This window comes from Bombus impatiens, unplaced genomic scaffold (genome assembly GCF_000188095.3).
Source record: "Bombus impatiens unplaced genomic scaffold, BIMP_2.2 scf_0089, whole genome shotgun sequence".
Taxonomy (NCBI): Eukaryota; Metazoa; Arthropoda; class Insecta; order Hymenoptera; family Apidae; genus Bombus; species Bombus impatiens.
Window position 1 is genome coordinate 684,084 of NT_176508.1, and position 15,641 is coordinate 699,724.

At 38.4% G+C, this 15,641-nt stretch overlaps 1 protein-coding gene across 10 annotated transcripts in view; it reads right to left on the bottom strand.

The window, feature by feature from the left end:
* The window catches only part of LOC100748080, a 277,175-nt gene that overhangs the window by 95,391 nt on the left and 166,143 nt on the right, over window positions 1-15,641 (bottom strand). For all 10 annotated transcript variants that reach the window (XM_033324960.1, XM_033324957.1, XM_033324959.1 and 7 more), the window contains exon 6: window positions 11,553-11,665. In XM_033324960.1, coding sequence (XP_033180851.1) covers window positions 11,553-11,665 — 113 coding nt within the window. The remainder of the gene's footprint in view (window positions 1-11,552; window positions 11,666-15,641) is intronic.

The window sequence follows — 15,641 nt, forward strand, 5'->3', positions numbered from 1 at the left end:
GCCCAACGGCGCTCGCACGGTGTACGGACATTACGGGAAAGTTATGGAGCGGGGCTGGCGCAGTTCGACGCCCATCGATAGTTCAAGTGCGCCACGATGATTGAGGAAAAACGAAGAGTCCGCGTGAAAAACGACGCTCGATCGTTGAACGTGAATCGCGATACTGCAAACTAAACGTGATACGGCGGTAAAAAAATTTCAAACCTGCTTCGATACATTGCGTTGCAGAACGGAAATTGTGTTGTTAAAGCAGTTGTTACAATTTTACCTGTGATTTCAGGATTTCAAAATCTGAGCATTCTTGCTTAATAACTTACTAATTAACGACATTAGCAAAATGACAAGTTAAATGTTGTAGATCACAAATTTTTTCCTTTCGATTTCACAATTTTCTGGCTAATAGGATAATCAAATAATTCGTAAATCTTCATGCTTACAAAATTTCATATTGTTTTATTATCAAACTTGCTGTTACTGTGAAAGGGCATTTGTTAATTCTGGTAACTTGTAATTAGTCACTTGTAAAATTTCACAAATAATATTAGTTCAATTGTGTGTGTGGGGGGAGGGAGGGTTCCTGAAAATAACTTTGATATTTATATCGACGATTGTATTTATTATAATCAATAATTATTCTTTTGATAGTTATTTATTATTATTAAAATTGATTCGTAAAAGGATGAATAAGCTAAATTGCGATGTGAGGAAGCGAGGTCACATAATAGCGAGCAAATGTAAGAGCTACTTTCGAACAATGCACGTGGATCCACACTGCCAGAGAAGAGGTTCAGCAATGGGACGCTAAAACAAATATTGTCTAACAAGCAAATCGTGTGACTGGACGTAGTGTGATATTTACGAATCGGCTGTACATTTTCTTTCTTCGGATGTAAAGTGCGAGACATGTGGCAGCGTTTATAATCTCATGTACAAACGAAGTTGAAAATCGGAAGCAACATAATTCTAAAGGAAAACATTCTTTCGATTGAAGCTTGGAAGATTCGAATCAGTTGAATCAATGGTATTCGTCAAACATTAATTCAATAGTGGCACTGTCTGTTGTTAACGTCATAATTAAACCTAAGAAATAACAAATGGGGACCCTGTTTAACGCAATAAATATTCGCTAATTCTATTCTAATCTATTATGAACATTAATACAATAATAGAATAACTTGAAAAAATTTTTATTCTTTGGAATTTATTTCGTAATTATCTAATTTTATTTACCTTTACCTTATGACGTGAAACCAATAAAGATCAAGAAATATGCTTGTGCCTCGCATGATAAAAGATAACAGAAGAGATTCATGATGGAAATCTATGAAGCATATTCGCGCAATAAAAAGAGAAGTCATTTTCTTTTTATTTATGCCACCATCAATGACAAGGGACGGTATGTCTTCTGACAAAGCAGGTTAAAAGCATAGTGCACCGTGACGCCACCGATTCGTACTACATCCTGCCAGCTTGAATTAGAATCTCTACGAGGCGAGACGATATTTTCTGGCGCGAAGCAGGCGGCGGCGCGCCACCTTCTTCGCCTTTTTCTTCCGACACGGCGTCGGAGGATGACGGCGTATAGTTGTTGCACTTGTTCGTCCTATTTGCCTCCATGTTTTTTGTTTAGTTTTATATATCCGGAGGATGCAATTGTCATAATGGGTGAACCCATTAGAGTTAGGACGGGACCAATCCACGGGCGCCAAAGCTTCTCTGAATATATATAATGGCTTCTGCGTCCTCGAGACCCTTTTTTTTTCTACCTTGTCTTTTAGCATATTTTTTCGCGCTCGAGCTCACCCTTTCGGCTTCCTGCACTGAATTCTGCTCGTTCTTTTTCCACCTAATTGCTCGCGTCCGAAGTCGCTTAATTCCGCTCCTTTCTCCGTTTTTCTCCTCCAACCTGTATTTTCTCTACCTTCTTTCTCCCTCGTTCTTTTTTTCACTCACTCGTCACAGTTGAACACATCATCGTAATTAAATGGACTTTCCACGTTTACATTTACACTTTTACTTTACACTTACACGGTCGCGCATGCGCAAGATCATTGTAAAAATCGCTAAAGAAATTAATACCAACGTGAATATTCTATCCTGATTCGATAATTTTATAATTCGATAACTTATGCTTCGATATTTTACCCGGTGTTGATAATATCGTACACCGTGAGCCGGTTGCATATGTTTTAACGAAACGGTTTCTCTTCTTTTGTAACAATGCTGTTTTCTTAACCAAAGTATTTAATGGAATGTTTTAGCGTAAGAAAGGTACTGTTCGTGGCCAAATTCTCGTGCTGAACAGACGTGTTAATTAAAATACCGCGAGTCGATTCGTTTGCTCAAACGAGCACAGTTTTCAAGAAAATTGGAATAAGAGAAAGAGGAAGCGAGGAACGGGGGCGTTAAGCAAATATTTGCACAGAGAGAAAAGTTTTCTTCAATTTTCAAATACAGAGTGTAAATTTTTTTCTATAACAATAGGTCTATTTATTAAATTCAAAAGAATCTGTTATATCTTCTCCGAAATGCATTTTAATCAACGGTTGAAGGAAGCCAAACGAATAATCCTTTTATCTCGTCTGGAAAGAATGAAAACCTTGCCGCAGAGGAGAAGATTAAAGGGATAAACCCGCTATTAAATATACTTTTATATATTGATTTTTTTTATAACCAGGCCCTTAAAAGAACGAATTAATGCCTTTCGAGTCAGTAATTTATTACCTTTATATTTCGTGTCTGATCTAGCGAGATCAATCTATACTACTGTGCCTAGATATCTATTATTATTGACTGCTACTACTTACAATCTACAATTTCTGCCATAAAATATTATTCGTAATATTATTAAAAATCTAATAATTCTCACTGTTTAAGTAGTAACATTTAACGTTTACTGTCTATAAAAGAATACACATTGAAAAGTTTCATGTCTGCTACTACTTTAACCTACACTGCTGTGTCAGCTGTACGCTATTATTCACTTCCACTATTTGTGCACTAGCTGCAAGATGTATCATAAGAAGATGTTTACAGTGCTCCAATTAAGATATAATACAGTCTACTGCATAGAAAATTGATTAAAAAACGGAAAAAAGAAAAAATAGCTTCGGTACTCGTTGCACGTGTCTCGATCGTTATTTTTTCCTTTTGAAAAGTTACCGAAAAGCTGGGTTAAAAGTGCAAACGGTAAAAGAGTGAAACTAATAATAAAAGGAGGAAAAAGACGGACCACGTTCCGGCACGCAAACAAATCAATATAATTGAATAAAGTCAATTTACTTCGGCAACCATCGCCATTTTTCCTTCGTGCATTTTGTTTTTCAATTCGATCGTTCCCTCGTTTTAGCCACGTTCGCGTTGTAACCGGTATAGGTTGCACAAACCGGCGAAACGTTTTTGATTTCGCCTACTTTGCAAACGTTTGCCAGGTCATCCGGAAGACAGAATGTAAACCGAATGTATACATCGAGATTCTATATATCCATATATTCGAACAAGTTTTCTCTCTTCCCTGTAGCTGTCGCTCTGTTGGCATGCAAACAGTTCGATGGCGAAAGGATCGAACGCGAAGTTTGTTTTTTCGCAACATGTCATATTTACCATAACACACAGCGACACTGCAAATGGACTGTGTCATCAATATTCAACATCGTTTCGTCTAATGATAACGTTTTGAAGAGAATTACGCGATATCAGCGTGGAAATTTTTTTTTAATTTTAGTATTGTATTTCTAGTGTTAAATATTCATACGCTCGTTTATTTCCAGCTTAAAGATATAAAAACACGAGAAAAATGCAGTCGTTCAAATATTATTCTATTTTTATTTTGCCATTCTTATTTCATCATATAAACAAATTTAAACATTGTTTTCGAAGAGTTGCTATTATCGAATTACGTTTATGTTTTTTGTTTTCGTTTTTACATGGAATGAAATTGGCTGCGCTTGGTGAAAATATAGAAAAATATCGGAATATGAAAATAGAGCTTATACGGAAATTAAAGTTACGATAAACAAACGAATATTCTTCTATATATTTTTGGAATTTTTTATCGACGGAAGTGTTATCGCCAAATTCGCAAGCAGGGAAGTGAAATCTGACAAATGCCACGACGCGACAACCTCTCAGGGATGACAGTAGGAAAGAGAGAAAGTGGCGGAGCATTTACGCAGCAGCCTGTCGAAGAATCGTGTGTTGCTGGAGAAATATATTCCCGGCGAGCTTCTGGAGGAAGTAGCGTGAATGTGATAGCTGTAGAATGTTCTTGAGATGAAGTTATGGGCCGCTTAAGAAAGCAATAAACCGTACACTTTCCTATTCTCATGCTATTCCTTTATAGTATAATTTGTGCTACTTTGATATATACATTTCATACAACATTTTCCGCATAACGTATTTTTTAAAATATGTTACAATTTTGTTTCTTTCTCTACGTCTGTTTTTAACAAAAAATTACATTCTGACGCTTAAAACCAGCGTGTATCACATTGAAATATATCCATCGAGCATCTGAAGTCTCTCAGACAAATTGACAGACACGACGAGAGGACCGCATACGTAAAACTCGACGATTGATTTGTTTGTCAATCGGTCGACGGTTCGTTTTTCTTCCGAGTGGCTGGTTACCCTTCCCTGACACGTTTTTCTCGTATATCTCAACCCCGAGATGCGACGTAGCCTCTTGGAAAACATTCTGATTTACCAAATGATCTTTCACTTCTACAAGAACGGTCTGACGACCGGCTGACTTACACTGCTGCGACACTCACGCCTCTCCATACGAGCCGCGTTGAAATATCACTGTGGAATCATCGACCTCTTCCACTTCTCTAAGAATGTCTCTCTTTGTACGATTTCTCCCGCTGGAACGAGGAATCCCCCTGGATTAAATCGAAAGAAGCGGAACGAAAAGACAAAAGAGGGCAAAAACGGATTTATACGGTGGCGGGAAGAAGAAGGAGAAAGTGAGGCGAGACCGAACGATTGATCTGTTTGTCAAGCGACCGCGACATTTTCGTTCGTTTCTTCTCTTCATTCTCACTTCTTCGACTTTCCTATTCTCCGTCTCCTTTCGTTTCTTTTCGTTCACGAACCTCGATAAAGCCAGGCCACACGATGGTTGTCAAAAAAAAAAAAAAAAAAGAAAAGGAGAACTACTAGAGAAAGAGAAGCATTTTGATCGATATACTTGATGTTTAAAGAACTGACCTAGAAAACTTTTCGAGGTAACTAAATTTTACTTATTCGCACAGAGACAAAGAAAAATAAAGTATTTTCTAATAACGAAGATGTGAGATGTTATGTACAATTTAAGATTTCGATAACAACGTTTCGGATAAATGAAAAATATATTTAATACTTATACATACATATAGTTCCTCGAAGAGTTTTCACGAGCCAACAGATCGATCTGTTTATCACTTTTTTATGTATTCATTCAGTTTCAAACGAATAGTCAAAAAGTGATCACAATTGGTAAATTTATGTAGTTACAAAAATTGCGAGGTTTTAGCAAACGACAAAGCCACGTTTTACTGTTGTAACATGCTTAAAACACAAATTTTTAAACACGACATTAAAGTTTAGAGAGATCTGTAACTAGGGAATAAGATATTAAAAAAACGGAATACAGAAGAGTGAATTTTACTGAAATCCCTATGCATTCTATGGATTTCGCTAGTAATAGAAAAAATATAAAACTACAGTGTACGAGTTCTTCAACTACTTACTAACTTGTGTTTATTTGACTGCAGATTTTATTTAAAAAAAAAAAAAAAAAAAAAAAAAAAAGAAAAGGAGAACGAGGAACAAAAAGAGAAAGAAAAGGGAATTCATCCTGTGGGTGGAGTCACGTCGACGTCCGGAATCGTACGTCTCGCGCATATGGAAGGCCCCAGGCTTTCTCCCAGGGATAATCGAGAATCGTTGTCGTCTCTCGTTATACGTGGACCGGCGTTCCCTATGTACGGGGTGGGTTAAGAGAAGAGGGGGATGGGAAGAGCTTTCACCCCGGACCACCGCTTTTACCACCGCGCGGATTCATCCGCCTCTACCTTTCTTATTGCTACTCCGCCACCGGTAAAACGACCGCTCTACCACGCTGCACACCGTCGTTCCCTTCATTCCGCCTCGTCTCTACCTTCCTATCGATACACTCGCTAGTACCCCAGGCAGCGTGCCGTTGCCCGTTGTAAAGGAAACCTTAAATCCGTTCCTTGGAAACGTATGACGCGACCAACGAAATAGCTCGGTGCACACGTGCATCGTGTTTGTACGTGTACGAATAATACGCGGTGATTCAGACTTACTTTTATCAGTACTGAGACTTCTTCTATGTACTTGTTACTGCTGCTTCGGGGATATCGAGAAAGTTATATACTCGTTTCTTTATTCTTTGCGAGGACATTATCGTTGCCATTTCTTCGTATCACGTACAGATTGATGATAGTTTGAAATTGCTTTGTGGAAATTACGATGTTTCTTACTGTGTTAGCTTTCGCTGGGATGATATGACAAAGATATAGATTTTTGTTAGTTACTTTCTTCACGATATTTATCTTCGCACTTCGGAATTTCTATGCCAACGAATGGACTGCGAATTTTTATCCATTTATAGAAAATTTGAAGATACCAAAATCCACCGAATGCATATACGCGAACATATGTAAAGTAATCCAAGTAGAGTACTCGGTATAATATTTACTGGATGAAACGTATCTCTGCTTACGTTTTGTTTCTTCGATCATATTCGCGAAGATACGAATTTGTGTAAATATCAGCAGCCTGGTTACGACAGTGTAGTTAAATTGAAATAACGCACAAGAATGTGTCGTTCGGAACATTGGAATAGAAATCCTGAGAATTCTCAAAACTCTTGTACAAACGATTGGAATTTCAGATATGGTTTATGTCTTGTTTCAATTTCTGGTGCTAGTTAACGCGCTCTCTTTACTTTTTTGTTCTTTTCCCTTGGAGATACTAAATGAAGTCGCGAACGTCCATTTTCGCTCAATATACCCTACAACGAATTAAGTTTCTTGCAGGAATATCCACCGGGGGCCACACTGTCGAATGCTATTTCGCCGTGGAATGGACACACATTCGTCACGCTGTTCCCAGGAAATAGGGTGTCGTATAAAAAAAGTGAACGAGGACGTCGTAAAAATGTGACATCTATGTAACGGTAGCAGCACCGGTCCTTTTGACGTCCAACTATTTCCCTTCTTCTCCTTCCTTCTCTTCTTTTTTTCCATCCCTTTTCAACCTCGTCCTACGATCTCCTGTCCTCGATTTCATCATTTTGATTTCGCGTGTCGAGCGAAATTCAATTCGATGCGCCGTTAATAATCTGCGCTGTATCGATCGAACAGGCTCCCGCTACTGGCGTAAGGCTCAATTTCGGTCTCCATAAATTATTCATTGTTCCCGTAGCGCGGTGCAATGTGCGTGTAAGTAATATGTATGCGGAATACAATATGTGGAGATAATTGGCACGTTATCGAACGCGTGGATCCTTCGATTAAAATCATAAATCAGACTTTTCGTACTTTCCTGTATGCTGATGATCCTATGTAGATCCACGAAGCGTTTGTCATTGTAACTAATCTTGTCGGGAAAGCTGACAGAAGTTATATATATGGTTTTAGCGATATTTTTCTACGAGTAGAAGTTCGATGATTTGATATAGAAACGCAGATATCACAGGATGCAGAGGCCGCTGCTTTTTGTTTATTGCGGAGGGTTAAGCGCTACATTAAACAGCTGCAGCGTGGAGATAAGGCAACGTTCTAAACAAAATTGTCGTAACGACCAATTTCGTTATTATACTGCCTCTGCGAATACGAAGCAGAACGGCTGTGAAATTTACATTAATGCGTAGAATGTTGCACCAGGAAACATTATCCAATTAGAGTCATTCGTGCAGCAGTGCATTCCCAAAATATCCAGCTACCTGCCAATTTGGAACGTGCAATTTCGTCGCATCGATAGCCGAACACCGGGCCAAATATTAATAGAAGCGTTTCTCTATGTTTCCCATGATTTCCTTTCGACGATTTAAAAATACCAATGCGCTGCCTGGTCTAGAAATTCACTTCGACGTTGGCATTTTATATTTATCGTGCTTTTCCAAATTTCAAATTCCAAATTGAACAAATAAAGATACGGAGCTATATCGTCGTTGACTGTACAATTCACTGGAGATCTCTTGTTATTTGATCATTCTATTCTTGTACATCGAACTTCATGAAATTATAGAATTTAGCTGAAGCAGAAAATAGCGACGAAGATAATACTAACCAATCCTTCAAATGTTCTTGTTGAAAATAACAACGTGAGTTCGTGCTCGCCATCCATATGCAGAGGCGTTAGTTATAAGAAATAGTAACTAGAAGATTATCCTAGTTACAATCGATAGGCTTAAGATGTTTTTTTGTTTTTACCCCTAATTCTTGTAAACGCGTGCAATAAAGGTTTTTTTGGCTCAGAACGGTGTGATAGATTTAACCATTCAATAACATAATAACTATTGTGATCCTACCTCTGAGGAGTTCTCTTATAACAGCAGTTCTCTTCCATAAACATGATGTTAAAAAATAGAATTTAATAATTTAGATTCTATCTAACGTCGCAATTGAACATTCTCTCTTCATGGATCTCCATTACATCGCAATGAGCGTGGCTGAACTGCCACTCTGGAATTCTTTATCGACCAAGATTCGAACAGTTACGAACACGATAGATAATTTAGGTCGTAACGTCGTGATACTACTCTTTAGAATGGCAAATTAGAGAAGTTTCTATGGAGATCGGTGGTCGAGAGCTCGTGTCGTTAACGCTTTACCTCGGTCAGTCTAAATTCTCCACGGATCCTAAACTGCCCTTATTCGGTTAAGCCCGGACGATCTCGCACTTAAGCTCGCATAATTTTCGTTCTAACTAGGCAGAAATTACGCCTCTTCTCTGTTTGCGTAAGGAAATTCGTGCATCCACCGACTGCTATCGCTTTCATCCCTCGTCCCATCCTTTCTGACAATCTTCTATTTCTCTCTTTCGAAAATCCATGGCCACGACCGTTTTCAGTTCTCCATCGGTTCAGAATTAACGTCGAGTGCAAAGATTCCACGGACACCAAGGGTCCTCGAAAGCCGAGCGTTTCTCACATTTTCTTCCAGGATTTCACTCGGGAAAAGAATACTCTTACCAAGACGCCCCTGTCACGAGAACCTTTCCCCTTTTTCTTTCGTTTCGTTCTTGTTCCTCTTTGCCGTGAATCTTGCGCGGACAAGATGGAAGATAGTGTATACTCTTAGAGTGATCCGTTGCGACGTTCGAATTCTGAAATTGGATTCTCTTTTTTCTTTAATCTTCTCTTGCGAATCAGAATTTCTTTCGATCTTCTCTGTTTCCATTTCTTTCTCTTTGATTCCCTAACGTAGAAATGAGAATTATTTTCTAGCGTGGAATTTTGTTAGAGTATCGATAGTGAGTAAAGAACGATTTGTCGAATTATAGGAGATTCGGCATGCGTTGACTCGTTTGAGCCGACAACCCTTTATTTAAGTACGGGTACGTTTTTACAAATGGCTCGCTTCAAATGCAAAAAAGATGACGAATCTAAATACACTACAATTGCGATACGAGACACGTTACTCGTTAACATCAGCCATGTTGCACTAGATTTTCATTTCGTTGTATTGACGACAACTAGATTAAAAGGTCAAGCTACTCAACTACCTATCGTAACTACTCGTTTTATTATTGAGAATATTAGCGGGAATGAGAACTTGATGCCGAGTTTTGAATGCCAGAAATACGTGAAAGAATGTAGCGTTGAGATTAGGATGTGAAAGAAGAGTACTTGGTCACCCAAGATTTTGGGTGAACGTGACTGAATGTGTCCTAGAAATATCTGCATATTTCGCTTGAAACGAGTGACAGAAAGAACGCGTGGGTGTTAGAACAATATATCCACTGCCCTGCGTTGTATCGTGTTCGTATATCTTTAAATTATACAGAGTCCCGGCGAATAACACGTTCCTTGCAGAAAAATAAGTGAGAAATGTAGAATAAAATTCTTTCATTCGGTTTTCAAGAAAATCGAGTTTAAAAATTTACTAAATATACTCGAACATGAACAATTACGGACTAGACAGTGCTAAATAATCGACAGGAGATCGTTCTATGTGTAAAAATAAATGTCGAATAAAATTCTTTCGCAAGACACTTTGTTTCCAAGAAAAGCAAATTTGAAAATTTATCATACGTATGCGCTAGACCGATTCTTAATTAAGAATATTGCAGCTATATTTTCTTCAAAATGAAACCTTAAAAGGAAACATTTTACTTCATATCTTTTATTTATCTTCGCATTTAGAAAGACATCCTATTGATTGTTTTTCGTATTCAGTCGGTAATTAGCCACGTTCAAGTATTAATTTTCAAATCCGATTTTCTCGAAAATTAAGCCGAAAATGAAAATATCTGACCCTATATTATTTTCTTATTTTTCCACAAGGAGAATTTGCGAAATAAACGTCGCGATTGTATTTTGTTAGATCTGGCCATAAAAAATTCCAATGTTATTAAATAACGTTTTTATTACTTTACGTTTGTGAGGTAAAACTTATCTAAAATTGAACGTTGCTCCACTAATCTGGTATCCCGAGGCTGATCCGTTAATTTCGAAACGGTGAATTGGTTTGTACGCTGGGGTACCGGCTTGAAAATCGATGTAGCGCGTTTGAACCGCAGGTGTCTGCCTATTACAAACGAAAATGAACTCGCTAATGATACAATCGCATAATATCCTACAGCTAGATAAAGTTATCGGTAACGAACCCGGAAACCGATCTAGATCAATGTTTGATCTGCGAGGCAGGACAGTTTAGCGTATTCGTTCGATCTCGTCGTTGCTCGATATCCCTCCAAGAGGCGAATTTACCTGGCGTTGTTAATTTCTACGTGTTGTTTGATTGCTCTAGCTATCCTGATTGACTTATGATTTCGCAGTGCGAGCTTGCATTGCTCATTGAAGCACGAAACGTGGCGTACAAAGCATTTTCGGTGGAAGAGATTACAGCTTTTCGTTGCAGTTTCGATTGGTATTCAAAATTGGCACTAAAGTGAGTTTTACTCAAACCTTCGTTTCAATTTCCGCGAATTTTTTTACAAGAAAGGTTTTTTTTCTCCTATCTTGAGAAAATTAGATCGAGTTTTATCGTTGCAGATTTTTAAGTGTTCCTGAGTAAACTTGTAAAATAAGACCTTGCACTTTATCATCTACCCTTGAGATCTGTCGAGATTCGAAAGTAACAACCCACAAGAAGAGGTCTCAGAGTGTACTTTCTGAACATTATTTTACAACTTAGCCACATTTATCCTTCCTTTTATTAAATGGTAATATTTTATATATCGAAATTTATAGCAAAAATATCGTGAATTTAGATTTCATGAACGTCATTAAACAGATTTTGTATGTGATTGGGCAATAAAATAAAACGGTGATAAAATGAAACAGGTTGCTGCAACGGGATGAAACACTCACTCACCAGTGTTGTTCTTCGGATCTCCGCCTTTTACTGGCCAACCAACGGATACGCTCGCTTTGGACGAGAAACTGAAGTACGCCAGGAATTGGGATCTCGTGGTGCTTTCGTTTATTCTGAAACAAACGTAAATACTTAGCCTGCCTGGTTCACGTGTGCAAGATACAGGGAATTTTGCGCGTTGAAACAATAAAAGAAACTCGTTATAAATATCATGAACCGAGTTATTGCGTGATCCGTACTGGCCCGTGATATTTACGGCTGATTCTCATGGCATGGCACACGCTAGGGAAATTTACGTATTCTTCGTAAATGATGCAGAAGGCGACTGCCCGCGAAGGAACCGCCCAATTTTTTATCAATTCGCGTGCGCTGCTGTACGTTTGTCTTAAAATTTGAATTTTTCTAGGAACCGAAACATAATGTATGAAATAAAAAATTAACGAGAACGAAAAATGTATGATACAAAGGAAGAAAAACATAGAGACATCTGTACAAAAGTTAACAAAAAATTCAGGTTTGATCAAATACGAATTTTTACTGTTTAGTTGATAAACCGTCTGACCAGAGACTCGGCCAAGCTCATACTACTGCGAAATCGAAGTTGGCTCTAGCTACACGATAGATTCGCTTTATCGACGAATCTCTTTAACAAGATCTACAGTTTCTGGCAGTTTTCATCGATGAAATCGTTTCGTAATTAAACCATTATTATTAAGTTATCATTTATATAAACTAGAAACAAAATTTTCAATTATTCGCAAGTAACAACATTCGTATGTAACACTTTGTACGTCAAGAAGATATCATCGAACTGGAAACGAACCTATGTTGCATTGTAACAGAAATGGATTTATTCTCCTCATGAAACGAGATCAGACGGCCCAGACGGAAACGGTGCACGTTTTGAAGACGAAAACGTGCCTCGAAACTAACGGAGTGTATCGCCGTGTTATTACGCAGAAACAGGCAGTGGCACGATGAAAAATACGATCGAACTGTTTCAACGTTCCTCGAAAACTTTTTGACGAAGCATGTTCGCGCGACGATCGAGAATGACGGCGGGAACATGGTCGAACACGTATCTCGCAATCGAAGGAATCGTGTTTTCGGAAAAAGATCGACGAGGTCAAGCCGACGAAGTTTCTTCGAGATTAGTCCAGCATCGATCCGAGATCGGACTGGTCGTTTGGCGTGTTGGAGAGCTGTTTAGAAAGCAAGCACGTCCGAGTCCTTCGTCGAATGGACGAGAATCGATATCTGAACCTCTTTTCGAGAAAGAAGAACTTCTTCCATCAACAGGACCTATGTTCCACATAAAAACTTATCGCTCGTAGAGCGTCTTCGCGCTCCTGACGTTCTTCGCTCTTTTTCTTCTAATTAAAACGATATGTCATTTGTGTCTTTTCTTCTGAACGCGTCCGAATAGTTTGGAATAGTAGACGAGGTTGTTTTTAACATTTTATTTTATGTTTATTGGAAATTCAAGCATTATATTTATTACATGTTGTTAGAAATGGAAGATATAGTTAGCGAAATACACGTAACTTTCGTTTAAATCAAAGTAATTTTTTATAGAGATTGAGCTAAGTTTGATAAAAGAATCGCGCAGTTCTGCTTGAAGCGAGAATTTGTTCATTTAAAACGTATGAAGTTTCATAATTATTCTACTTGCCCATAATGAATTTTTCAATTTTCGTCACATTTCCATGGGTCGCTATAAGAGAGGATAGAAATATCAGTGTGAAAACGAATGGATTTCATATTATACGGAAATTGTAATAATATCCCTACAGAAAATTGTACTCTGTCATTAGCGAATACGTATTATTTTAATGAGCCTTTTCAAATAAAATAATACTATCTCCAAAATATATATCGTACATATTATACGTGTAGAAATTTCGAAACGATACAACTGTATGTAAATATAACATATTCGTAACAGAGTATGATAAACTTGAAATTCACGTTTATCAGCAATTTAATGGGTATGAAACCATGTAGAGTGCAGTACGAAACGTTAAAACGGAGGAGAACAAGATATTGGCAACAGAAGGTTTCCAGGAGAAGATATCGACGACACTGAAACGCGAGGCACGACTCTGATGACTCCTGTGCCTTGAGACTCGACACCGACGACTCTAGGGATTTAGCGCCAGAAACTGGTTATCTCGGAGCGTGAAATGCGATAGGAACTATCCTCGGGTCGGTGAAACCGAAGTTGGGCTTACTCTTGGACTGTTGGATCGACTACTGATAACACGCGTAGTCATTGAGTTTGACGATAATAACTCTTCAAATTACGTGTGCCGTTAATGACGATACCAGAGGCGCCAATCGTCCACGATTGCTGATTATACTCTAATGACGATTTCCATCTTGGTTCCACCTATATCGATGACTCGTAACCTACTTCGGTTGACATTGATGATGTGGTCCTTAGAAGCGCAAAGTATTTATGAAACGTATGCCTTGAAGAAGTATTTCTAAAAATTGTTATTGTGTTGCAAGAGATGTTGAATTTCTTTATTCTACGTATTTATGTGAAGAATACAAAATGTTTATTAAAATAGAAATATCCGCAGATAGTGTTAAGACGATAAGAGAAACCTGGATATAAAACGAAACTGTATATGAAGTTATTTGTGAGACTGTATTTGAAACTGTAAAACTATCCTGGAATGTGGGGTAAATCGGTGATTTTCATACTGAAGCGGTTACTGCGTTTCTCCGGATTCTCCGGGCAGCAAGCGGTGCAATAAAAGTGCAGGTCACCGTTTCAGAGAGAAGTTTCTGCACCTGCGCATCAGAGTACGTGGGTGTACATAATATCGGTGAGATTACAACAAAAAGACTGTTCGTGAATTGAGAAAGATCTTCTGATAAGAAGACTATTCAAAATAATGCAACACGTGTCTCCGAATTTGCAGATAGAAAGAACGTTTCCTTTAAAAGGTCTTTTAATAATATTTAACACGTAACTATACCGTATTTTCATTCTCTTTTACTGAATTTTCTCTACAAAAGATTTGATCAATTTTTAATGTCGTTTTCAGGAACTCTAGTTAATAAATCAAAGTAGATCTTCTGATAAAGAATTTGTTAACAACAATGGAGCACTCAACGCAGAATCTCAGAACCAAACAATCGTGAAAATATCCCTCTATCCAGAATATTTTAGCGTCTAATACATATCGGTATTTCGTTTAAATCTTTTCCCTTAATTTTATCCGGCAAAAGATTGCACCGATCCTTTCGTATAAACTCGAGGCTCGCTACAAATTGTATTCGTTTAAGTTTCTCGTTAGCCGTGACCTCGCTGAAACCTACAGCCAATTTAGCAATAAGGAATCGACCATGGGAACAAAGTTGCAGAGGGTACGATTCGGAACGCAGCCAGGTAGAGACGAGACAACGAGCGTTACCGAGATTCCGTGGACGGGTTCCGGGCGTACCGTCTTCGGTGCTTCTCTAATTGAATTACTTAGTTAGGTCAGGTTAGCTCTACTTGGGTTAGCGTCACAGCAGTCGGGACCAGAGGTTACTCAAGGCACTCGTAACTTCTAATTCTATTTGCTTACAATAAATCCTCCTTCATTTGGCTCTTCGTCAACCGTGCGATTTGATTACCTGCCGATACGATTGCACCTCTTCCTCAACGATGGTCGTCTCGAAAGTTATCACGTTTCTTAAACGGATCTACTTTGGTTATGCTCGTGGCAAGCTACGTTTGATTTATGGAATACTTCGATCGTGAACAATATGTCGTTTCTAGACGTTGTACGAAACGCTGCACGGATCGACAGATACCTTCTTTATGATTTACGAGCATTTCGTTGAAAACTCGTTCAACTTTTACATCGGCAGCCTTCTCTCGTTTTCCCCTTCTCTCGTTTCGACCCTTTCTTCTCTTCTACAGACCTTGAAACTTTCCATCGATCCATCTATCGGAATCGGAAAACCGACGCTATTTATGATGGAAGCCCTCGTTTCACGACCTCCGTAGGCCACAAAAGATTTCGACAAGAGAAAGAAAGAGATGGCGAAAAGAGTGGAATCGATCGACACGTGTGCACGAAAATCTGTCGA